This window comes from Choloepus didactylus, chromosome 2 (genome assembly GCF_015220235.1).
Source record: "Choloepus didactylus isolate mChoDid1 chromosome 2, mChoDid1.pri, whole genome shotgun sequence".
In the NCBI taxonomy this organism is placed as follows: Eukaryota; Metazoa; Chordata; class Mammalia; order Pilosa; family Megalonychidae; genus Choloepus; species Choloepus didactylus.
Genome location: NC_051308.1, coordinates 76,205,178 through 76,230,003, shown reverse-complemented (window position 1 = coordinate 76,230,003; position 24,826 = coordinate 76,205,178). Strand labels below are relative to the sequence as shown.

The 24,826-nt window shown below is 34.1% G+C and overlaps 1 protein-coding gene across 2 annotated transcripts in view; it reads left to right on the top strand.

Annotated features, from left to right (window-relative positions):
• The window catches only part of ODR4 (odr-4 GPCR localization factor homolog), a 56,771-nt gene extending 34,607 nt beyond the window's left edge, over nucleotides 1-22,164 (top strand). Inside the window, exons 12-15 of one of the 2 annotated variants that reach the window (XR_005215151.1) lie at nucleotides 8,769-8,954; nucleotides 14,628-14,712; nucleotides 18,882-18,992; nucleotides 20,151-20,170. Coding sequence is in view for 1 of the 2 variants with exons in the window: in XM_037825156.1 (XP_037681084.1) it covers nucleotides 8,769-8,954; nucleotides 18,882-18,992; nucleotides 20,151-20,218 (365 nt within the window). In the remaining variant the exon portion in view is untranslated. Of the gene's footprint in view, nucleotides 1-8,768; nucleotides 8,955-14,627; nucleotides 14,713-18,881; nucleotides 18,993-20,150 lie in introns of both variants that reach the window. The other variant, XM_037825156.1, reaches the window with a different exon arrangement.
• Nucleotides 22,165-24,826: the final 2,662 nt, after the last annotated feature.

Here is a 24,826-nt window from a genome sequence, read left to right as displayed (position 1 = left end):
TTATAATAAGCTTCAAAGTCAGGGAGTGTAAGTCCTCCCACTTCGTTTTTCTTTTTTAGAGTGTTTTTAGCAATTCGAGGCATCTTCCCTTTCCAAATAAATTTGATAACTAGCTTTTCCAAGTCTACAAAGTAGGTTGTTGGAATTTTGATTGGGATTGCATTGAATCTGTAGATGATTTTGGGTAGAATTGACATCTTAATGACATTTAGTCTTCCTATCCATGAACATGGAACATTTTTCCATCTTTTAAGGTCCCCTTCTATTTCTTTTAGTAGAGTTATGTAGTTTTCTTTCTATAGGTCTTTTACATCTTTGGTTAAGTTTATTCCTAGGTACTTGATTTTTTTAGTTGCTATTGAAAATGGTACTTTTTTCTTGAGTGTCTCTTCAGTTTGTGCATTTCTAGCATATAGAAACATTACTGACTTATGTGCATTAACCTTGTATCCCGCTACTTTGCTAAATTTGTTTATTAGCTCTACTAGCTGTATCGTCGATTTCTCAGGGTTTTCTAGATATAAGATCACATCATCTGCAAACAATGACAGTTTTACTTCTTCTTTTCCAATTTGGATGCCTTTTATTTCTTTGTCTTGCCGGTTGTCTAGATATAAGATCACATCATCTGCAAACAATGACAGTTTTACTTCTTCTTTTCCAATTTGGATGCCTTTTATTTCTTTGTCTTGCCGGATTGCCCTGGCTAGCACTTCCAGCACAATGTTGAATAACAGTGGTGACAGCGGGCATCCTTGTCTTGTTCCTGATCTTAGAGGGAAGGCTTTCAGTCTCTCACCATTGAGTACTATGCTGGCTGTGGGCTTTTCACATATGCTCTTTATCATGTTGAGGAAGTTTCCTTCAATTCCTACCTTTTGAAGTGTTTTTATCAAAAACGGATGTTGGATTTTGTCAAATGCTTTTTCAGCATCTATTGAGATGATCAATTGATTTTTTCCTTTTGACTTGTTAATGTGTTGTAATACATTGATTGATTTTCTTACGTTGAACCATCCTTGCATGCCTGGAATGAACCCCACTTGGTCATGGTGTATGACTTTTTAATGTGTCTTTGGATTCCATTTGCAAGTATTTTGTTGAGGATTTTTGCATCTATATTCATTAGGGAGATTGGCCGGTAGTTTTCCTTTTTTGTAGCATCTTTGCCTGGTTTTGGTATTAGATTGATGTTAGCTTCATAGAATGAGTTAGGTAGTGTTCCATTTTCTTCAATGTTTTGAAAGACTGAGTAAGATTGGTGTCAGTTCTTTCTGGAAAGTTTGGTAGAATTCCCCTGTGAAGCCATCTGGCCCTGGGCATTTATTTGTGGGAAGATTTTTGATGACTGATTGGATCTCTTTGCTTGTGATGGGTTGGTTGAGGTCTTCTATTTCTTCTCTGGTCAGTCTAGGTTGTTCATATGTTTCCAGGAAATTGTCCATTTCCTCTACATTATCCAGTTTGTTGCCATACAGTTGTTCATAGTATCCTCTTATAATTTTTTTAATTTCTTCAGGATCTGCAGTTATGTCACCTTTTTCATTCATTATTTTGTTTATATGGGTCTTCTCTCTTTTTGATTTTGTCAGTCCAGCTAGGGGCTTGTCAATCTTGTTGATCTTCTCAAAGAACCAACTTTTGGTGATATTTATCCTGTCTATTGTTTTTTTGTTCTCTATGTCATTTATTTCTGCTTTAATCCTTGTTATTTCTTTTCTTGTACTTGGTTTAGGATTGGTTTGCTGTTCATTTTCTAGCTTCTTCAGTTGATCCATTAGTTCTTTGATTTTGGCTCTTTCTTCCTTTTTAATATATGCGTTTAGTGCTATAAATTTCCCCCTGAGCACTGCTTTTGCTGCATCCCATAGGTTTTGGTATGTTGTGTTCTCATTTTCATTCGTCTCTATATATTTAGCAATTTCTCTTGCTATTTCTTCTTTAACCCACTGATTGTTTAGGAGTGTGTTGTTTAACCTCCAGGTATTTGTGAATGTTCTAAGTCTCTGATGGTTATTGACTTCTAATTGTATTCCATTGTGGTCAGAGAATGTGCTTTGAATAATTTCAATCTTTTTAAATTTATTGAGGCTTGTTTTATGTCCCAGCATATGATCTATTCTGGAGAAAGTTCCATGAGCACTAGAAAAGTATGTGTATCCTGGTGATTTGGGATGTAATGTCCTGTATATGTCTGTTAAATCTAATTCATTTATCAGATTGTTTAGGTTTTCAATTTCCTTATTGGTCTTCTGTCTGGTTGATCTATCTATAGGAGAGAGTGATGTGTTGAAGTCTCCCACAATTATTGTGGAAGCATCAATTGCTTCCTTTAGTTTTGCCAGTGTTTCTCTCATGTATTTTGTGGCACCTTGATTGGGTGCATAGACATTTACGATTGTTATTTCTTCTTGCTGAATTGCCCCTTTTATTAGTATGTAGTGGCCTTCTTTGTCTCTCAAAACATCCCTGCATTTAAAGTCTATTTTATCTGAGATTAATATTGCTACACCTGCTTTCTTTTGGCTGTAGCTTGCATGAAATATTTTTTTCCATCCTTTCACTTTCAGTTTCTTTGTGTCCCTGTGTCTAAGATGAGTCTCTTGTATGCAACATATTGATGGTTCATTTTTTTTGATCCATTCTGCAAATCTATATCTTTTAATTGTGGAGTTTAATCCATTTACATTCAACGTTATAACCGTGAAGGCATTTCTTGAATCAGCCATCTTATCCTTTGGTTTATGTTTGTCATATTTTTCCCCTCTGTCTATTAATATCCTTTATTGTACCCATACCGAATCTCTTTAGTACTGAACCTTTCTCCAAGTCTCTCTGTCCTGTCTTTGTTTCTCTGTCTGTAGGGCTCCCTTTAGTATCTCCAGTAGGGCAGGTCTCTTGTTAGCAAATTTTCTCAGCATTTGTTTGTCTGTGAAAAATTTAAGCTCTCCCTCAAATTTGAAGGAGAGCTTTGCTGGATAAAGTATTCTTCGCTGGAAATTTTTCTCACTCAGAATTTTAAATATATCGTGCCACTGCCTTCTCACCTCCATGGTGGCTGCTGAGTAGTCACTACTTAGTCTTATGCTGTTTCCTTTGTATGTGGTGAATTGCTTTTCTCTTGCTGCTTTCAGAACTTGCTCCTTCTCTTCTGTGTTTGACAGTGTGATCAGTATATGTCTCAGAGTGGGTTTATTTGGATTTATTCTATTTGGGGTTCGCTGAGCATTTGTGATTTGTGTATTTATGTTGTTTAGAAGATTTGGGAAGTTTTCCCCAACAATTTCTTTGAATACTCTTCCTAGACGTTTACCCTTTTCTTCCCCTTCTGGGACACCAATGAGTCTTATATTTGGATGTTTCATATTATCTATCATATCCCTGAGGTCCATTTCGATTTTTTCAATTTTTTTCCCCATTCTTTCATTTTCCATTCTGTCATCTTCGAGGTCACTGATTCGTTGTTCAACTTCCTCTAGTCTTGTACTATGAGTGTCCAGAATCTTTTTAATTTGGTCAACAGTTTCTTTAAATTCCATAAGATCATCCATTTTTTTATTTAGTCTTGCAATGTCTTCTTTATGCTCTTCTAGGGTCTTCTTGATTTCCTTTGTCTCCCGTACTATGGTCTCATTGTTCATCTTTAGTTCTTTGAGTAGCTGCTCTAGGTGCTGTGTCTCTTCTGGTCTTTTGATTTGGGTGCTTGGGCTTGGGTTATCCATATCATCTGTTTTTTTCATATGCTTTATAATTTTCTGTTGTTTTTGGCCTCGTGGCATTTGCTGAACTTGATAGGGTTCTTTTAGGATTTGTAGACCAATTGAAGTCCTTATCACTAATTTATCAGATCTACAGCTTCGTGGAGTACACTTTCTCTAACTAACCAGCAGGTGGCGTCCCCGAGCCACCTGTTCTCCACAAGCCAGTTCTCCCCTGCTTAGCCTTTTTGGTGAGTGGGGGAGTGAGTCTTGTGGGGTCCAATTCGTGTACCAAGCTTGCGTGTTTAGTTGGTGTTGCCTGCCCTGTATATGGGGCGTGTTTCTGGCCAGTCAGGGAGGGGGGGGTGGCTCTAACAATCAGATCTCCCTGGTGATCCTAGAGTTTTAAGGCTGCTGCGGTAGTCTAATCCTTCAGTTCAGTCCTGCCACAGTTTGTCTCTGCCACTGACCCACAAGTCCTTGGTATTGGCGTATGGCTCCTGAGACTTGCAAGTGGGCCCCTCTTCCAGGCCGTGCACCCCCTGGTCCTCTGTTGAGGGATGACTGTGCTATGTCACAGGTGAGTGCCGTCCCCCCAGGGCAGTTCTGGGCTGCTGGGCTGTGTAGGGAGGCTCGCAGTCTGCTGAAATGATGGCTGAATGGGGCTTTGTTAATTCACACTGCTCTACCTTCCCAACTCTGGGACAATCAGCTGAGGTTGCAGGGAAGGCTAATGTCCACGCCCAGTTTTGTGGTGTGTGCCTGTTATTTGAAGCACTTCCGTCACACTGGGTTGTCTGGGGCAGTTCTGGGCTATGGGGCTTGTGATGGGCAGGAGTGTTTCCTGTCCACCAGGATGATGGCTGTGAGCGGACACCCCCCTTTTCTTTGGAAGTTGTGGTGTTTAGTGAATTTTCTCAGCCACTGGATTATTGCGTTTTGTCTCAGAGCTCTCGTAGTTCTGCTCTTGACTTGACCGGCCCAAATTGCAGGTCTTTGAAGCTTTCTGTATTGGGCTTCTTAGAGTAATTGTTTTAGAAAAAGAAAAAAGGAATTAAAAAAAAAAAAAAAAAAAAAAAAAAAAAAAAAGGACCCTCCTCAGAGATCTAATGGGTTATTGAAATGCTAAGAGACAAAGCAACCAGGGCCATTAAGGAAAGGTCCACAGGGCAGAGAGATCAGCTTTTCTTCGGTATTTGCATATGCGCCTCTGGGCCTGAGCTCGGGCCTGAGCTCTGCCCTTCCCCCTTCTATGTTCACCAGAACTCCAAAAATCCTCCGCTTTTATTTTGGAGTTTTTCATGTTGTTTTTTTTCTATGCCTGTCTCCTCTCTGCTGGGCTGGCTGTTCTCAGATTCTCTGGTGTCTGGTCTCCGTCTATCTATGGTTGGAGTTTGGATCAGCAGAATGAGTTTCCGATAAGGGCTGCCACTGCAGTTCTCCCTTCTCCTTCCCGGAGCTGACAGCCCCTCCTCCCACGGGACTCAGCCTGGCAGGGAGGGGCGCGGGTCCCCTGGCCGCAAAAACTTACAGATTTCGCTGATCTCAGCAGTTCCACGTTTTCATAAGTGTTGTATGAAGTATGCCCAAAGTCAGATTGCTCTGTGGTGTCCAGTCCACGCAGTTCCTGGCTTTCTACCTACTTTCCTGGAGGAGTAAGTAAAACATACAGCTCACCAGTCTGCCATCTTGCCCCGCCTCGCCAACATCCCTTTTTGATAAAAAACCGGCTTCTTTCTCCATCTGACTTTCATTCTGTTTATAAAGGATTCCAGTTGTCCTAATTAAAGCCCAACCTGATTCACTTGGGCCACACCGTATGTGAAGTAACATCTTGATAAGATCTTATTTATAGTGGGTCCACACCCATCAGAATGCAAACCGTGACCAAGAACATGTCCAAACTGGGGTACACAATTCAGTCTACCATAGTCAGCCAGCCAGTCAGCCTAGCAGCCTCATCTCAATGTGGTTTTCTTTCTCCTACTTGACTTTGTATATGTGGTAAGTCCTGTGTTGTTAACTGATCCTTCACTTTATGAGTAACAGTATTATTACAGGTGAATTGTGAATTTTAGGATTTTTAGTAGCATGGGGATGTATCTACCATTAATGCCCCAAATCTGTCTTACCACATGCTTTAAACACTCTTTGTCATTTAAAAATGTTTCAAAAAGTGGTATTATATGACTATCCTTCTATTATTTTATGTTAAGTGAGTTAATGTTTTGAAATTTTTGCTGATGCACTAGGTATACATTAAACTTGATATATTTTATAAGTTAATATTATCATGTAATCCAAATTTTTTTAAGTGGAAAAAGTTTTCACTGATAATTGAATAGCTTTTTAGGCCTGTGTAAAGAGAAAATAGGCAGTGTAGTTTGATGGAAAGAGCAAAGATTTTGAAGTTCTTGGGCTCTATGTTCATTCTGCCATTAGCAGAGTAGCTTCAGGCAAATGATTTAGCCTAACTAAGCATCCATTTTCTTATATGTAAAACAGGGATTGTACTTTTTGAAGCTGTGGGATTAAATGAGATGATGTCTGTCAAACACCTAATTTAAAATGGTATAAGCTAAATCCTCAGCAAGTGGTCGCTGCTATTATGTTGATTAATGTATTTTAAGCTTTAGTTACTGTCTAGGATAATTATCCCAACAAAATATTAATCTTAGTTAAGATATAAAGATAAAAGAATAAATTGCAAGTATAATTTTACAAATAAATGTAAATTCTCAAAGTTGAATATATGAACACCAAATTTTTAGATTTACAATTTTGTCCTCATTTCACTCAGCTCTTTTTTACATTCTGAAATGATCTTGAGATACTGTAATGTAAAATATGATAAAATGTAGAATGTATGCCATGAAATTACGTGAATTTGAATATTTTTACATACATAAGAAGGTCTGCAATGGACATGGTCACTTTTCTAATCTTTAAAACAAAGGCAATCTTTTAATTGTGGCTGTCCAGTTGAAAGAACTTAATACTACAGTGATGGAAAAAAATATATATTTATATATATATATTATATATATATGAATCTATGAACTCCAGTCAATTATTTTACTTGTTGTGGTCTTCTTCTCTGATTCCCCTTAAAAAGTATTCCAGACCTCCTTCATTATTTTCTGTAAACCTTTTATTCAATCCTGCCCAATTACTTGTAGTAGATGACTAGTTTTTGTGAAAAACTGTGAAATCTTTTACCTTCTACCATCCCCACAGCCACATCCATTCATTCCCCTTTTCCTCTGAGAACATTTGTAATCCTCTTTGCCTGTGCCCATGGTTCCACTCTCTAGACTGCCCTTTTCATCCCTTCAACGCAGATATCACCTGTTCAACAAAAGTTTCAGTGTCTTAACCAACAGAAACCCAATTCTTATGGTATTGGCTTAATTTTTTTCCCCTTTGTTTCTGAACTTATTCAAACAATGTTGAACCAGATACCATAGGGATATGTCTAAAGGATTCTTTTTTAGCATATGTTTTGTGCTGTGTTTCTTAAAAAAGATCCTCCTCCCATTTTTAACTTCAGACTAATTAGAAAACTTGGTCTTATTTCTTAGATGCTAAATTGCTAATTTGACTGAATTTAAAAATTATGAATACTTTTTATTTTTAATAAAAATAATTTTTTAATTTAAAAAGGTATTGCACCCAATCCTTTGTCGTCTAATTTTACAGAAGGATATTGGTCTGTTTTTAGGCATATCTAGAATTAATACAGTTTGAAATGGTTTAAAAATTTTGCATGCTAATTATACATGTACATTATAGTTATCTCTGAAAGTGCATATTATAGCTATTTTTGAAAATTTTGAACTTAATCTATTTTAAATAACTATGGCCCAGATTAAAATAATATATTCCTAATTTTAATCTGTGGACAGTTTACATGGTAAAGTACACATTGCAGTGATGCATTCTACAGCTAGGAGGCAATCTGGTCAAAGAGGAAAATTGGTTTCCTAGTTCTCAGCTGCAAACAAGATAATAAGCAGAGTCTGAGGAAGAGAAAATGTAAGTCCTGGCATTTCCCGTGACACGGCATTTTTCATCATTTTTGTTTGTAGTTATCTAAAGCTACTATCAGTTTCTTGACAGGGAAATGTAGGTTACTATCTAAGTGAGCCCTGGTATTCTAATTGATCTGTAAGTTGGTAGCTTTTTAAATCGTATCTGTTACTAAAAAAGTTCACTCTACATAAAATCTCTGTCTTTGTTGAGAGTTCATTATGATCATTGCATTGAACCAAACAGTAATTACATGTTGATGTAAGTGAGTGACTATGTTAGAAATGTGAGAAATCTTATATTTCTATTTGTGAGTATTCAAAGAAGAATGAAACATAGTTATTCATTATTTAGATCCACTTTCTTTTTTTTTTTTTTTGTAAAAATGATTTAAGGCTTTGCAAAGAGGCATACCACTCAAAAGGTAAAATAAATAAAATATCGGTAATAATAATGAGGCACAGGAAAAATGAAAAAGACAGCAAGATGGAGTTGGTAGTGAGATTAGTGCACATAAAGGAATGTCTTGATATACTTGCTTGCTATAGGGGGCTATGTCTAATAAATTGAAGTCAATGGTGAGATTAGTACAAAAAAAATGTATCTGTCATGTCCTATACACTTGATGTAGGTGGACCACTGATTAGTATGAAGAAGTGAAAAATTGTAAAATTCACAGTGCTTATCAAGTTAAAGCAAACAAGATGGATAACTATTTATGAAACCAGGGAGAAAATTCTCTCTGGGATTCTCCTTCATAGGACAATGGAAAATATAAGAACATGTAATCAACAGTTGAAGACAGTGATAAATTTATATTTCATAGGAGTATTAGTTAGGTCCCTTCCATGGCCAGGGATATCGAAATAAAGCAGAATTCAGTAAGAACAATTTCATGCCAGGTCCATTCAGAATTACTGAAATGAAAAAGCCTTCACCTTTTAGGCTTTGTTTCTATTAGAGGCTTTCATATAGCTCTAAAATATATATCACTGACACGTGACAAACTTATCTAAATATTGATAATGTTCCATCTTTTAGATTCTGAAAAAGAGTTCTACATCCTCCCTCACCGAGTATTTGTCCCAATTCCTGGATCCACTGTAATGTTATGTGATTACAAATTTGGCGATGAATCAGCTGAGGAAATCAGAGACCATTTTCTAGAAATGTTGGATCAGATGATTCAAATAGAAGATTTGGAAATTGCAGAGGAAATAAACACAGGTAATTATATTATTCAGGAACCTGATTAGACTTCAGCTTAGATTACACGTGAGGCATCTAGTTTAAGTAGCATCTTTAGTTTCCTTAAAACTAGTTCTATTTAATACATTAAAATTTAACTGAGGCATTTAAAAATGTATGTTTTAATTTCTAAAAATATAAACATACAGTCAGTGGGGAAGATATTACCAAAATTTAAGATATGTTGGTCTTTTCCAAGCCTAGCAAGCAGATCTTCATAAAACAAGTTCATCCTTAAATAGGTGGAAATTTATAGCTTTAAGATATTTCTTTCATTGTAAGAGAAAAGTTTTCTCCAAATCCATTGTTTTAATTAATTACTTTGTGTCATGTCATAAAGCTTTTTAAATACTCTGTTTATTAAACATCTTCTCCATATTATTTGCTTTTCTTTTGATATTCCCCTTATATTATTGGGATAATAAGCTAAAATAGTTAAAAAGTTAGGTCAAGATTATTTTTATAGAGCATGGATTTGCCATAGTTTTGCTTTGTTTTTGTTTCCATTGAATGCACGGTATGAAAACATGTCTGTAAATACATGTGTAAGTATTTGACAGTGTTTCTGAAACATTTTAAAATATGTGATAAAAGGAATTATTTGCATATCAATAAATATTCAATAAATACTCATCATTCTTGAAACTTAAGATATCTTCGTAGAAAGTCTTTGGGTAACTTTTGAATATGGGTGTTTATGAAATATAAATATAGCAATTTTTAAGTTTTTTTTCTAATTCTAATTTCTTAACTATTCATCTGTTGCTTAGCTAACTTACTCCCCTCACCTCCACCCCCTTCCCCTTTGTTTGCTCTACGGGCTGAAACAAAAATAGAATATTTGATTGAAAATAGTCATAACTTGGTGAGTCAGGTAATTATTTGATAAGCAAATTTCAAGTCTAGCAATAAAACCTAAGGTTAGTAGGAGACTACCAGGTTTTAGTTTTTTCAGCAATTCAGATTGGTATTAATCATGACATTAAATAGTACATTTGTTTTAATGGGGTGGGGGGGCAACAAAACAGTCTAAATTCCTTAGTACCTAATATTAAAGCAGCAACTGTGTTTCAGTCTCTTGAAAATTAATAGTTTTAAAACTATAACTAAAGTGTATTCCTTAGCAGATAGACTTTTTTTTTAAAAGTAGACTGCCAAAAAGGTCTACTAGTTTCCAGAATGTGCTTTCCCAGATTACTGGCTGCACTATCTTTGCCAACTAAACTTAGAATCAGGTGGGCAGGGATTTTTGTTTGTTTTGTTTCCTTTCTGTATCACTAGTGCCTAATAATAATGCTTGACCCATTCTATCGTCGAACACTGGAATGAATTTTATGTTTGTAGAATCATTAGAGCTGATCTAGTTCTACCTTTTTCTTATAATACTGATATCTATATTCCTAACAGATGGGTATTTAGACTCTATTCTTCCTTATTCTGAGTACCAGTCTACCTCCCTATAACCTGCACTTTGTTCAGGTAATCTGGACAATGAATATTAACCTACTCAATAGGCCATGAGTATTGAGTATTAACCTTCTCAGTAGGCCATGCTTTAAATTTGAGGGCAACTGTCATGTTGTAGGTATCTTAAAGCCAAATATTCCCACATACCTTTTACTGTTCATTGCCCCCCCAGCTGCTCCCCACCCCCCCCCTGCCACACACACACATCCATACACTATTTGCCTTCCTCTTGGTTGGGAATTTTTAACCTGTAGTGCCCTAAACTCTTGGGGTCGTAGTTGGCTTTTAGGAGGTCCACAAACCACTTGAAAATAATTATAATCCCCCCTGGAGAAGATTTATAGCTTTCAAAGATTGGTGACCTAGGAAAGATTTAAAATTACTTTAAATATACTCTGATTTCCCTTTGTTGAAATATGTTACCCTGCATTGAACCAAATACCCTAATAATAATATTAGCCAATACTTAAACAGAACCTACTATGTTCCAGGCTTTGCTTTAAGAAGCTTGGGAATGCTAAATCATTTAATCCTTAAAGCACCCCTGATGTAGATATGATCATTAACCCCTTTTTCCAGGTGAAATAATTGAGGCTCAGAAAGGTTAAATAACTTTTTCAGGATTACGTAGCTAATAAATAGGGGAGCTGGAATTTCAACCTAGGCAATTAGGTTCTAGGGTTTGCGATGTTTGTTTTTTTTTATTTTACAGTTGTTTTACTGCTTTCCATGTGATCTAACCAATACAGATTATAGGGCTATTTCTTTCCATGATGTAGATACTTCTTTTAGACTGATCCCCTTCATTCTATTCTTTTTAAAAGTTTTAAACTAAAATTAATGATACTACATTAGCCTGGTTTAATTTCATCTTGATTATGACAGTATAATTTCTTACTTGGTTAGAATCTTGGATTTTTTATCATATATATATATGCTTTCCGTGTTCTTTCAAATTCTTTGTCACTCTTACTGCTTATATTATTGCTGAAGTGAGAATGGCTAAAGTAGTACTGTATGCAAAATTTGATGTTCTGGGTTGCTAATGCTGCCCATTACGCAAAATACCAGAAATGGATTGGCTTTTATAAAGGGGGTTTATTTGGTTACAAAGTTACAGTCTTAAGGCCATGAAGTACCTTATGAAGGCAATAGGGTACCTTCACTGAAGGATGGCCATTGGCGTCCGGAAAACCTCTGTTAGCTTGGAAGGCACGTGGCTGGCGTCCGCTTGCTCCCAGGTTGCATTTCAAAATGGCATTCTCCAAATGTTAGTGTCAGCTTCCAACAGCCATCTTCAAAAGGTGTCCCTCAGCTGCAGCTACTCTCTCAGCTCCTCTGCGTTCTTCAGAGTGTCCCTTTTGGCCATAGCAAACTTGCTCCTACTGTCTGAGCTTATATAGTGCTCTAGTAAACTAATCAAGGCCCACACTGAATGGGTGGGGGCATGCCTCCATGGAAATTATCTAATCAGAGTTATCACCTACAATTGGGTTGGTCACATCTCCATGGAAACACTCAAAGGATTCCAATATAATCAACACTAAAACATCTGCCCCCATAGATTGCATCAAGAATATGTTTTTTTCTGGGGGACATAATACATTCAAACCAGCACACTTGTCCATCACAAGTTACTTTAAAAATCAGATGTAAAAGAGTAAGGAGAGAGAGAGAAACATCATTTAGATTCTTTAAGATTGCCATCTATCTTAAGATATATTTTAACTCATTTTTAAATTTCATATCATATGTTAAACATTAGCTAATAGACTTCTTTGTGTTTTATTCATTGCTTTTTAAGTTGTACTTAATAATCTGTAGTTAAAAATAAATTAATGTCCATTCTTTATACTGTTAGGGCAGGTTTTTAAAAAACATATCCAAATAACTTTCTCCACCATGATGCATTCTTCAGGAGGTAGCTATGGCAGCCTATGTAGGATATTCTCCCTAAAACAAAGCTAAAATCCAAGCTACTTGAGTTTTTAATAAATTCAAACACTTATGAAGCCAATATATGTGCAGTTCAGCAAGCATTTATTAATTTTATAAGATTAATGAGGGAAAAGATTTTGCCTCCCTTGGTCACTGCTGTATTTCCAGCACTTTACTAAGCACATTATAGATGTTCAGTAAAATATTTGTTGACTGAACAAATTATTGATTGTGTCAGTCTTAGGGATTGGGGCACACAGATCAGTAAAACACCAATCCCGTCTTCAGGTTGCTTAATAGACTTTTTTTAAAATCTGTGTAAGTTTCTTATCACTAACTTTTATGTACTAATGTGCTCAGGCTAGGTTATAACTCCCACATTCTGCGTTTTCCAAGTTCCCTATTCTGCACTGCTGTTTTACATTCCTTTGCAAACTTGTAATTATTTAACTAATAAATTACATGTTTAATGTTGGTCTTCCATATTAGACTAAGATCTTTGAGAGCAGTTCCTGGAGTGTTTATTTCTCTGTCCATGCCCTGTGCTTAAAACATGGTAAGTGTTCAGTAAATATTTGTTACTGACCTTGCCGGTTTGTATATTTATGCCCCCCAGAAAAAGCCATATTTTTTAATGCAGTCTTGTAGGGGCAGACATTATTGTGGAATGGGTTGGAATCTATTGGTTCAGTGTCCATGGAGATGTGACCCACCCAACTGTAGGTGATAATTCGGATTAGATAATTTCCATGGAGGTGTGGCCCCACTCATTCAGTGTGGGCCTTATTTAGTTTACAAGCACTGTATGAGCTCAGACAGAAAGAGCTCACAGTGAGTTGGAGCTGAGACAGACAGTTTGAAGACAGCCAGTGGAAGCTGATGTAGATGTTTTGGAGAATGCCATTTTGAAACACAACCTGGAAGCAAGCAGACGCCAGCCACGTGCCTTCCCAGCTAACAGAGGTTTTCCAGACACCATTGGCTATCCTCCAGTGAAGGTACCCTTTGTTGATGGACACTTTATGGCCTTAAGACTGTATCTGTGTAACCAAATAAACCCCCTTTGTAAAAGCCAGTTGATCTCTGGTGTTTTGCATTCCGGCAGCATTAGCAAACTAGAACACTGACTGACTAACATATACTGATTTTTTAGGAAACCGCAGCATATCTTTTGTTCATGCTTATTTCAAGCTTGAAATGATAGTAAAATTATAAGCTTACACCTCATGAGGCATAATGTTCTAAGTTTCATGTGGTACACTACACTGAACCATAGTGAAGACTTAAAAAGGTTATAGAGTGGTACTCAATGGCTCAATAGCAGAACATTTTAACAGGTATAGCTCATTTAAAACACATGAAAATGTATAGCACTAATTGTTGCCCTAGAAATATTAACTTTAGTTTACATTTACTCCATTTATTTGTCAGGTATTTATTAAGCATTTGCTCTGTGCAAGGCAATATGATAGATACAAATCAATAAAACCTGATCCCTTTCTTCAAGAAAGCTATAATCCAATCAGAAAGATAAAATGTGTATGCATTATTAATTACGCAGATAATGTAGTAAGGTCCAAGGAGCACCCAACAACTTAATCAAGATTAAATATCAAAGTTTTAGAGTCTCCAGTGATTTGGTTAAATCAGTCAGAAAAATGTTTCAAATATAGGTACTGGTATCTGTCGTTTACAGTTGCAAAGTTTTGGCATTAATATTTTCAAATTTTAATAATTTTTTTTTAATTCTTTATTACTACCACTCTTTCACTTCAACTGAAAGGTCACTGAAATCACATACCTACTGTATAAATTAATGCTGTACAATATAGAGTGGATAATCCTAGTTATATTAAAAGTCCCATAGTTTTGAATGATGTTCATTCTTGCAAATAAATGACTTATTTTAGCCTCAGTGTAACACAGTTGTATATTATTAGATTTAAATGCTAGTCCCTAATGGTTTTTATCATTATGTATAGTAAATATATTTATATTTTAATCCTTTCTCTCAACTTTCCCTTAGCCTTTGTTTTAACATGTTTGTTCCATGTTAAATATTAGCATGAACCAGTAATTATGAAGTACTTTTAAATAACCTTTTAATCTAAGATAATTTATAGATTTTAATACGTTTGTATTTTGTGGGTTTTGATTGTCATAAGCTTTTAGTACTGGAACTTATCTGTTTCACACTGTATTTTAAAAATTATTTACTATCTACATTTTCTCTTTTTATGCTGGCAGTCTAGTGTAGAGATGGATTAACTGAGTAGGAAGAGTTTAATATTTCAAGGACAAAGGAAACAAAACAACAATTTGGGAAGTTTAGGTGTGTATACTTACGTGTGTGCTGTATCAAACGCATATTTTCTAGATGGTATTGTACATTTTTCTAATATATACTGTATTGAAGATATTACTTCAAGTATGGTATGTATGATCCTTTTAGTACCCTACCTTGATTTTGAAACTTACATGAATCTCAACTGATAGATTTATTACTGTTTGTGGAGGCATTAGGGTTTTAGAGATAAATACACAGTCTTGATTCTCCAGAAGCTCACAGTATAGTGGGAAGTAAGAGAAATGGCTTATTCCAAAACAGGGGTAATTAGCTCAATAATAGAGAAATGCCAGAATGATCAGAACATATAGCAGAGGCACTATCCCTGTATGGTATTCAGGGAAGGCTTCCTAGAGAAGGTGACACCTGAGTTGAAGGGTGAATTCAAGTAAGAGTAGCTCTAGGCTTTTTTGGAATTGAATACTGGTATCATTCATATGTATTGCAACCAAGAATATGACTTGGCTGAAGTTAAATTAGTTTTGTTTCATCGAGTATTGGTTGAATCAGAAGGAATAATTTAATAACTTAGCACATTTTTAGTAGAGAAACAGCACATTCCCAAATTATGGAAAACAGTAAGATTTTAATAGGAGAGTTAAGTGCTTTCCATAAACATCCTTTTTTTGGCTTAGAATTATATTCACTTACTTGTTTGCTGAGTTATTCATTCATTTATTCAAAGGTATTAGGTGCCATAATTATACCAAGATATTGTTAGTTTGAGTCTAGGTCTTCCACTTACTCTACCTTAAACAAGTCCCTTGTGAGCCCCAGATTCTCTTTAGTTTGATATGAGAATTTAGTAAAAATGTGAGGGAAAATGCTTTATAAACAAAGAGCACATAAATGTAGGGTGATAGTAGCTAACATTATTAGTAGACTTTTAAATAATGAATTCAGAGTTAAAATGAAAAACAATATTAAAGTGTGAAAGTAAAGTTTTATAATATGCATAAATTTCCCCAAATATTTGAAATTAGAATTGCTATATAAAATAAACCATAAAAAGTGGAGTTCAAATGCTTGAATTAAAAGTTGAAATCAATTACTATACATTTAGGAGTGTTAAACTTGTTATAAGTATCTGGCTTTATTGTCTTAAGTATTTGACATTATTATTTGCTTGATTATTATTTAATTATTTCTGTTCTATAATTTAGTTGCCAAGCAGTTACTATATTTAAAATACATATTTTTCCAGGTAAATACCTTGAAATAACATACTTTTAAGTGACTTAAGAAATGAAGAATAATTTGTTGTCAGAATGACTCCATTAAGAACAGGGATAACTGTGGCTTTAAAATTTATTAGATGCATTAATCATCCCCTAGTAGACATTAACTTAGTAATTCATATGTACATTACCCACAGTATCAGCTAAAAAAGTTGGAAACACAACTTTAAAATTTGGTTAAACTCATTTTTTCCTCTGTATCAGAGCTGAAATTAATTTTTGTTATTTTGGCTCAACATTGGTAATTTAATTATAAAGGAAAATGGAGTAATATTGAAGATGTATTGTTATGACCTCATTAATTTAGAATCCAGGGGTGGGGAAGAAGAACCCAACTAAGGAGTTCAAGTACCTAAGATTGCATTTTAAGCTTCCAAATAGTCTTGTCTACCTATCAGCAGCTTGGAATGAAGTCTGAGCATGTCTACAACCTTGCATGCATTCACTGTGGCCCTTGTGTTTTCTTTGTTGACAGTTGTTTAAGAGGTTGTTTTCTGCATGATTAATTTGGGATTTATCTGCAGAATTATCTGGTTTAAGGAAATTTTTGAGGTCTAATTTCCTTTTGAATCATATATGTTATTTGCACTTAAATTTTAGAGCAAATAATGAAGTACTTATTAGAAATGACACAGTGTCTGAGATTGAGTTAAAATACTACAGGCCCTCACCAAAAACAAATAGATTTTAATGAAAAGCCTTATTCATCCTTGAAAAATGTTCTGCTTTGATAAAATCATCTTGAATTTGTGTCACATCAAGATGGTTTTGTATGATGCATTTACAACATGGAATAGATGAGTAGAATGTCTTTATAGAAATAAATTATTTGTGCAAAGAACTTTTACTTTCTTTCACATTTGACCTACTATAGCAGGATATTCACATATAACTGGTCAATAATTAAAATTCTAAATACTGTATCATGGCAAATAAAATAAAACAAAATTTTTGTGCTCTTTGTTTATAGGTACTCAAATAAAAAATCCTGTAGCATATAGGCTGTAACAATTTTTTGTTAACAGTTTTTGCCCAAAGATGTAAAACCTTTTAGCAGTGATATTTGCCAATAGAAAAGTCACTTTTTTTTTTAGCATGAATATAAATGGTACTGGTCCATTCAGATTTACAGGCTTATAGACTAAAGTTGGGAGAAATTTGAAGCTGCTGGTTGTATATAGTCTAGAATTACTATACTAAGGGTGTTGAGAAAACTAAAAACTGGAAATAGAGAAGACTGTATTACAGAAACAGTTCAAAATAAGAATTTGTTGCCCTTGGGACTAATTTGATAGGATAGAAAAAAGGTAAGAGTCTTGTTTTGTTTTCATTTTCTTAAGTACTTTGGTTTATGTTCTAAGAGGAAAAAAAGGAATGGTGGTGCCCTTGATTGTAAGGATTATTTCTAAAAATTGCAGTAAGTTTTTCTTTGTGAGAAATTAATGAAAATAAGGTAAATTTTTTTTTTCATGCATTTTGTTACCACAGATAATCTGTTTCAGTAAGTTTCTTTGTCATCCTTCTGAGCCGGTGCTAATATATTGAGATACAAAGATATCTTAAAGGACACTTCTAATCCAAACAATAGGCTATTTCAGTTTGAATTGATAGTATTTACCGTCCTTCACTCTTAGGTTCCCTTCTCTTTTTTGTAAATAAAGGATCAGCATGAACTAGTTGTTTTCAAAGGGTATTCTCCAAAGGTCTGTAGAGTGGCACTCTACCATCTCTGGCAGGGAAGAGGTTGCTGATCTGGCTCCAGGAGCCCTCCATCCCTGCTTCAAATAGAGTAGTTTGACTTTCATCTTCTACTTTATGTACTGGGATTTCCTATAAGATTTTAAAATTCTGTTTGGTTTCATGAGATTCCTAAGCATTAAAAAAAAAAAAAAACAAGTTGAAAACCACTGACTTTGCATGATCTCTAAGAATGTTTTCAGTTCCAACACTTTTAATCAGTGTTAAATGAATCCATGTAGGCCCAGACTACATAAATCACTATCAGTATAATAAACTATAAAGAGCTCTTATGTTTGAATCCCTGCTCTGCTGCTTATAATGCTCACAAAGGCACTTAACCTTTCTCAGCCTTTGCTTTCCATTTGTAAAATATGGATAATGTATTTGCCTTGCTTAACATTCAGGGTTGTTTTAAGGTCACATTTGTGATCATATTTTGCTTGTGTGTCTCAAATTTGTGTTTTTATCAGGAGTAGGCAAACTTTTTTGTATCTATACAGAAATAGTATATGTAGTATATTTTTGGTATGTATACAAAAATAGTGTATATTTTTTGTATATATAGCCAGCCAAATAGTAAATATTTTAGGCTTTTTTGGGTCAAATATTCTTTTTTTTTTTACAACTTTTTAAAAATGTAAACCATTTTTAGCTCGTGAGCTATACAAAGACAGGCCTCTGGCCAGATTCAACCCATAGGCTGCTGTTTGCTGACCCCTGGTTTTATTATAAATATCTAATTATTTGAAATTCTTAATTGCTAATACTCTAGTAAGAATGATATAAATTAAATCCAAGTAAGAGGGAAGTTTACCTGGCTACTATCTGGTTTGACTTTTATATCAGTTTATCTCTACTACCATATAGTAAGCAAATTATAATCATGGGTGTCACTAAAAACTGGCTCTCTGGACCTCTCATTTATATCATTAATACAACTAACTATGTTAAGTATTTTAAAAATTATGTCAGTTTGACATACATATTCCATGAGATTTAATTCTCCTACATTTGAAAATGAGGAAATTCATTATGTTGTTTAAAAAAAAGTAGATGGAAAATGGAGTTGATTGTATATGTTCTTTAAAATGGTTTTTTAAAAGTCATTCTAAACTGGTAATTATTCTCATTTTATGTAGTTTTTTTAAAAATTATTATTATTTTATCCCCTTGCAGCTTCTGTGAGTTCCTCTATTAATACTGAAGCATCAATGGACAACATAGATGATGAACAACGAGAACAACCAATTAAAAATACAATAGTGTTGAAAATTCAACAGAACATAGGTATTCTTTTAGAACATTGAAAAGATGATATTTTAGATTTCATTTTTCTTGTTGTTCCTTACTATAGAGAAACTATTTTCATTTCGTTTGCTTTCTTAAAAGCTAGATTAAGCCAGTGAGTATTATGAAAACTGCCAGGCCTTGGAGAGAGAAAGATTTATAAATAAGGTGTTGTCCCAAGTTCCCTCAAAGGTGATACTTTCTATTAATTTTTTGGTGTTTTTTAGAAAAACGTGTATAGTTGGGCAATATTGTCCAAACTGGTATTTCCAGAATTGGCATTTATAGGAGAGGTCAATATGTGTTATAAGAAAAAAGTCAAATTTAACTTTGAAAATTTATAATGCACTTTGGTATTGTAAACTCCAAGAAGTACAGCAGTAATGTTAATCTAGCATTTTTCAAGCTTATTTAACATAGAACATGTAGACTGTTGTTCAGCAGTATACCAATTTGAGAAATGCTTTTGTAAGCATTAATTAACACTTTTGACTAAGAGTTAGGAGCCAAAAACTTCAGTTGCAGTTCTTGTCACTTACTCATTAGATAAACTTAAGTCAGTTACCTAAGTTGTTTGTATTTTATGCATGCGCGCATGTGTGTGGTTTGTCTAAACTCTTCTGTTAGTTTTTTTAAATTACCATACTGAGGAAAAAAATAAATAAAACAATAAAAATTACCCCCCAGTTCACTAATTCTTAAAATTTATGGTGGTAGAACTTGAGCGTCTGTAGCTTGCAATGATTACACTAATGACTTTGCATTCTGATGGTTGAGAACTGTTATGGGTTGGAGCTGTCTTTCTGGTTGAAACTAAGTAGCATTAGAGAGCTCCTATGCCAGTATAAATATTCATCCACTTTTTAAAGTATATGACAGTTTTTCTCCTAAATATGTATATGTAAGTTTGTTCATGTATGTAGACCCTTTTTTTCCCTTAGGTTTTGCTAGGGTGGTGAAATAAATGATTACCATTCTAACCTTTGTAATCTAATTTTTCAACTTATTGCCATATTTTTCTCTAACACTTGGCTGGCTTTTAGTATTCGTTTATGTTGTTTAGGCCCATCAGTTGCCCACATTTCAGTGTATAGGATCGGTTAAGCCTTCCATTTGCCCATTCCACTTCCATTTGTTTTATGTTTATTTTACTTTTAGGTGTGATTGCAGCATTTGCAGTTGCAGTCCTTGCTGCGGGCATCTCCTTTCATTACTTCAGTGATTAGAGCAAGACACGAAGGGCTTACTGATCATCCAGAGGACACTGGCCAACAATTGTGAAAGATAAAGTGAACACAGTTTATCTGCACTTAAGACAGCAGCCATATCTGCTGCCATAAATGCCTACTAGGTGTGTTTCTGACTAAAATGAAATCACCAGTTGCCTTGATTAGGCCTGCTTGTATGATAGGTGACCCAGGTTTCCAAAAATAAAGTTGTGCTGCTAGATGGAAGTTGCATGTAACAAATCATTATTATCTGTTTTTTAAAGGGGTTCAGAATGATGGAGTATTTTCATAGATTTTAGTCTTGTTAATCTCAATAATGCATTGATCAGGACATTGACAGTTTGAAGAGTCAGGGTTAGCTCAATATCCAGTAATAGAATCCCAGGAGAAGTTTTGTAGGGCTTCTGTAGAGTTGTGTGAGTTCACACCCTAGGACCTTTCTAGTAGACACTCAATTCCAAGGTACTGTGTGTTCTGTTCTGATAGAAGGTTAGGAAACTTTTCCAGAGAGGTTTGAATCAGTAAGGATTGACCTACATCATGCACTTTCTCAGGTTAATATATGGTAACTGTTGTATTAAATAAGACTTCTGCTTCCAGCAGAATGATAGACTATATATGCAAAACAACTACATCCTGAATAAAATCTACTTTTAAATGCAATGCTAGGCTCAAAGGAAGTAGGGAAAATCTCTCAAGAACCACCCTTCTATTTTTCCTCCCCTCTTCCAAATGAATACATTTTGAGTTGGAATAGTGAATACTATATTAAACATACAAGCAGACTATGGTTGCCATGAGGCAAATGCTAGTAGCAGAACTGCTACATAAGGAAGGGGATCTGAATCCAAAACTGCTGCAAGCCAAGGTAGTTGAAGGAGAGCTTAAGTAGCCCTAGTTTTGTAGTGCCCAAAGCTCCTTGTAAAAGCAGATATTAATTATCTCAAGAGGAAAACCTTCCTAATTTAGGTCCAATCTTTCCATCGATTAAAACCAAGCAGTAGCATTTCATGACTAGAGTTCACCAGGTATGATCTGAAACTAGCTAGCATGAATGGAAACCTTTAAAAACAATAAACATTGGGTTCAACTCTTTAATAGCTCATCACTAACATAAGAAATAAAAGATGGTACCACAGGTGGATCTGAAAAAAAGAACTAAATGGAACTGCTAGAAATGAGATATTTATTTATTGAAATAAGAAAAAAAAAAACAAAACACCTCAGACATGTTGAATATCATATTAGACTCAAATGAAGAAAAAATTCAGTGAACCAGAAGATAAATCTAAAATTATCCAGTGAGAAGCACAGAGAAAGAACTAGAAATGTTAAAGAGAAGTCAGAGGATGTGGAGGGAAGGATTATAAAGACTAGGAGGAAATAGAATAGGACATGTTCAGATGAAAACCAAATTTTACCACCTCAGATCTTCATTACAGAAACCACAAAAGGATTACTTTTAAGGAGAAGGAAAATTATATCCAAAGGATGATCTGTAATTGAAGAACCACTGTGTAAAAAAATTTATAAATATATGTAAATCTAAAGTATTGTTTGAATAAAACAATCACAATGAAAGAAGTATTTATTAGTAAAATGGTAAACAGATGTAAAACTAAATAGCATTACACAACATTAATAATGCATAATTGAAAAGTAAGATTTATAATTGGGTAACAATAGCTTATAAGATGGGAGGAGGGTGATTGGATTTAAAGTATTCTGAGGTGCTTTTATTCAGAAAAAGGGTTAAGGTATTATTTAACTTTAAATTTGAGTATATTAAATATGCATAATAAAATTTCCAGTATAACTGCTAGAAGATAAGGAATTATAATTCCAAAAGAAAAGAAGTTTAAAAAGTGGAATAGGAAGACAATTACAATACCCCCCCCCCAAAAAAAAAAAAGAATTAATTACAGGGGTGAAAAAGTAGGAAGTATGATGATAGCAACAAGTCCAACAATATTAATAATTAAAGTAAATATGAGCAGATTAAAGTACTCAGTTAAATGACAGATTGTCAGGTTTATTTATTTTTAATTCAGCTATATTCTGTTTAAAAGAAAAACACCTGAAACATAAGGACATGGAGTGGTTGGGGGAAAAAAATGCTTTAGGCAAATACCAGAAAGAAATTTGTATAGCTTTAGTGATTTTAAATCAAAAGTACCTTCTATAAAATGGGAACAAAACCTAAATGAAAAATAGGGTGTGATTGGGGGAATGGATTTAATTGGGTGTTCTTTTTTACTTTTATTTTTTATTCTTATTTTCATTCTTTTTGGAATAATGAAAATGTTCAAAAATTGATTGTGGTGATGAATACACAACTATATGATGGTACTGTGAACAGTTGATTGGACACCATAGATGATTGTATGGTATGTGAATGTATCTCAATAAAATTGAATTTTAAAAGAAAATAACTTCCGTGATAGTATTGTTAAATTAGTCACTAAAAAATGGTAAAAGGATCGATTCAGTAGGAATATATAACAAATTTTTACATTCTTAAAATGGCTTCAAAAATGTGTGAAGCAAAAACTGAGAACTGTAGGGCTAAATGACAAATTGGACAAATAGTGGGAGATCTCAACACAGCTTTCAAGTATTAAGCAGACCAGAAAAATGAGTTGGGAACAGATTTGAACATTGTAGCAATATTGATTTAATGGACATGTTTATAATAATCCAACAATTAGATAATAGTCTTAAGAGTGTGGGGTATATTTATAAAGCTTGACCATGTATTAAGCATAAAGTGAGTCACAATAAATTTCAAATAATTGCTATTAAATTAATAACCACAAACAAGTTAGAGGTCAGTAATAAAAGTTAACTTTTTAAAAACCATATTCACAAGTTTTAAAAAACCTAATTCATGGATGAAAGAAGAAAATAGTGGAAATAAATGCTTAGAACCTAGTGATAATATAAATTCTATGTAAAAACACAAACAGTGGAATGCAGCAAATAGTACTTTAAGGGCAATTAATGGCTCTAACTGTTTAAGAGAAAAGATTATCTAAGTGTGTGATTTATTAAGTTAGGAAAAGAACAACAGAATAAACAATTAGGGAAGGAGATACAGGCAAGGGAAGAAACCAATGAATTAGAAAAATGTAGCAGAATCTCAATATCAAAAGTATTGAGAAAAAAATCAATATCAAAAAAAAAAAAGCGTAAGTGAACAAGAAGAAACAGCACAAATAAACAATGAAAATATTGAAAAAAGGGATCTAATCCACAGATACAGAAGATCTGAAAAAGATGAGACTAACAGGAACGTCTTAATGCTAATATATTTGAAACTTAGATAAAATATACCAAACCCTTGAGAAGTGCAATTTACTTAGGCTCAAAAAGAAATACAATGGCTAAATAGACTTATTCAAATGTGTTGAATGGTAATTAAGCAATTACTTAAAATTTTTTCCACAAAGAGAACACCTGGTCCAAGTTTATAGATCAGTTTTATATCTCTGTAAAGAACCGTGCTATTTCAAATTCTTAAAGAGAATGGAAAATGAGAGAATACGTTCCAACTCATTTTATGAGGCCAGTATAACTTTTATGATTAACTAAAATCAGACACATTCAATAGGAGAAGAGAAAATGACAGCTTAATCTCAGATGAAAAAGTCAAAAGCCCTACTAATAAACAGAATTCAACATTATATAGAAAATAATACATTACTAAGTTGTATATATTAGAAATCAGAAACATGACAAGGATGCCGATCATCCCCACTTCTATTCAACTTGTCCATAGAAAACTGGGTAAAAGACAGGAAAGGTATTGTAAGAGGATGTGACTCAACACATGAAAAGATGTTTAACCTTAAGTGATCAGCTAAGACTATAAGAAATGCTAGTTTACATACAATGGATTGAAAAAATTAAGAAATGTGACAAGACCAATGAAGAGGATGTAGATCAAAAAGATACCTTTCACACTGCAAGGGGGATTATGAACTGATACACTATCTGTGAAGCAAGTTAACATCTTCTTATAAAGTTAAGCTTTCACATCTTCTAATACCTAGCCATTCTAGTTCTACTTATATACCCTACACAAATTGAATTCTTGCATGTGTATCATGAGAGTACATAAGTAAGAATGTTCAAGGTGTGCCTGTTTGTCACCACCTAATTGACAAGAGAATGAATTAACAAATTTGCAGGTTTTGTAATTACAGGGAGAATGATCTTCATGGATCAACAAAGATAAATCTTAGAAATATAATGATAATTAAATAAAACAAGTCCCAGAAGCCTACATGCAATGTGATAAATCTTTATAAAGCTTAAAAGTAAGTGTATCTAATCAAAATATTATATAGGAATAAATATATTTGTGATAAAATTTAAAATAATAAAAGGTGAATAAATGATATCTAAAATTCAGGATATTGATTACCGTTTGAGGGTGGGAATGGTGGCAGGACAGGAAAACAAGGAGGATCACATGGATAGATGAAATAGTGATGTTTTAGTTCTTGAGTTGAGTATGAGTTTCTTGTTCATTTTATTTACTTAATGGCATTAATGTAGATGTTGTTTTGGTTAATGAGTAACAAGCAACCCCAAATCTACTAG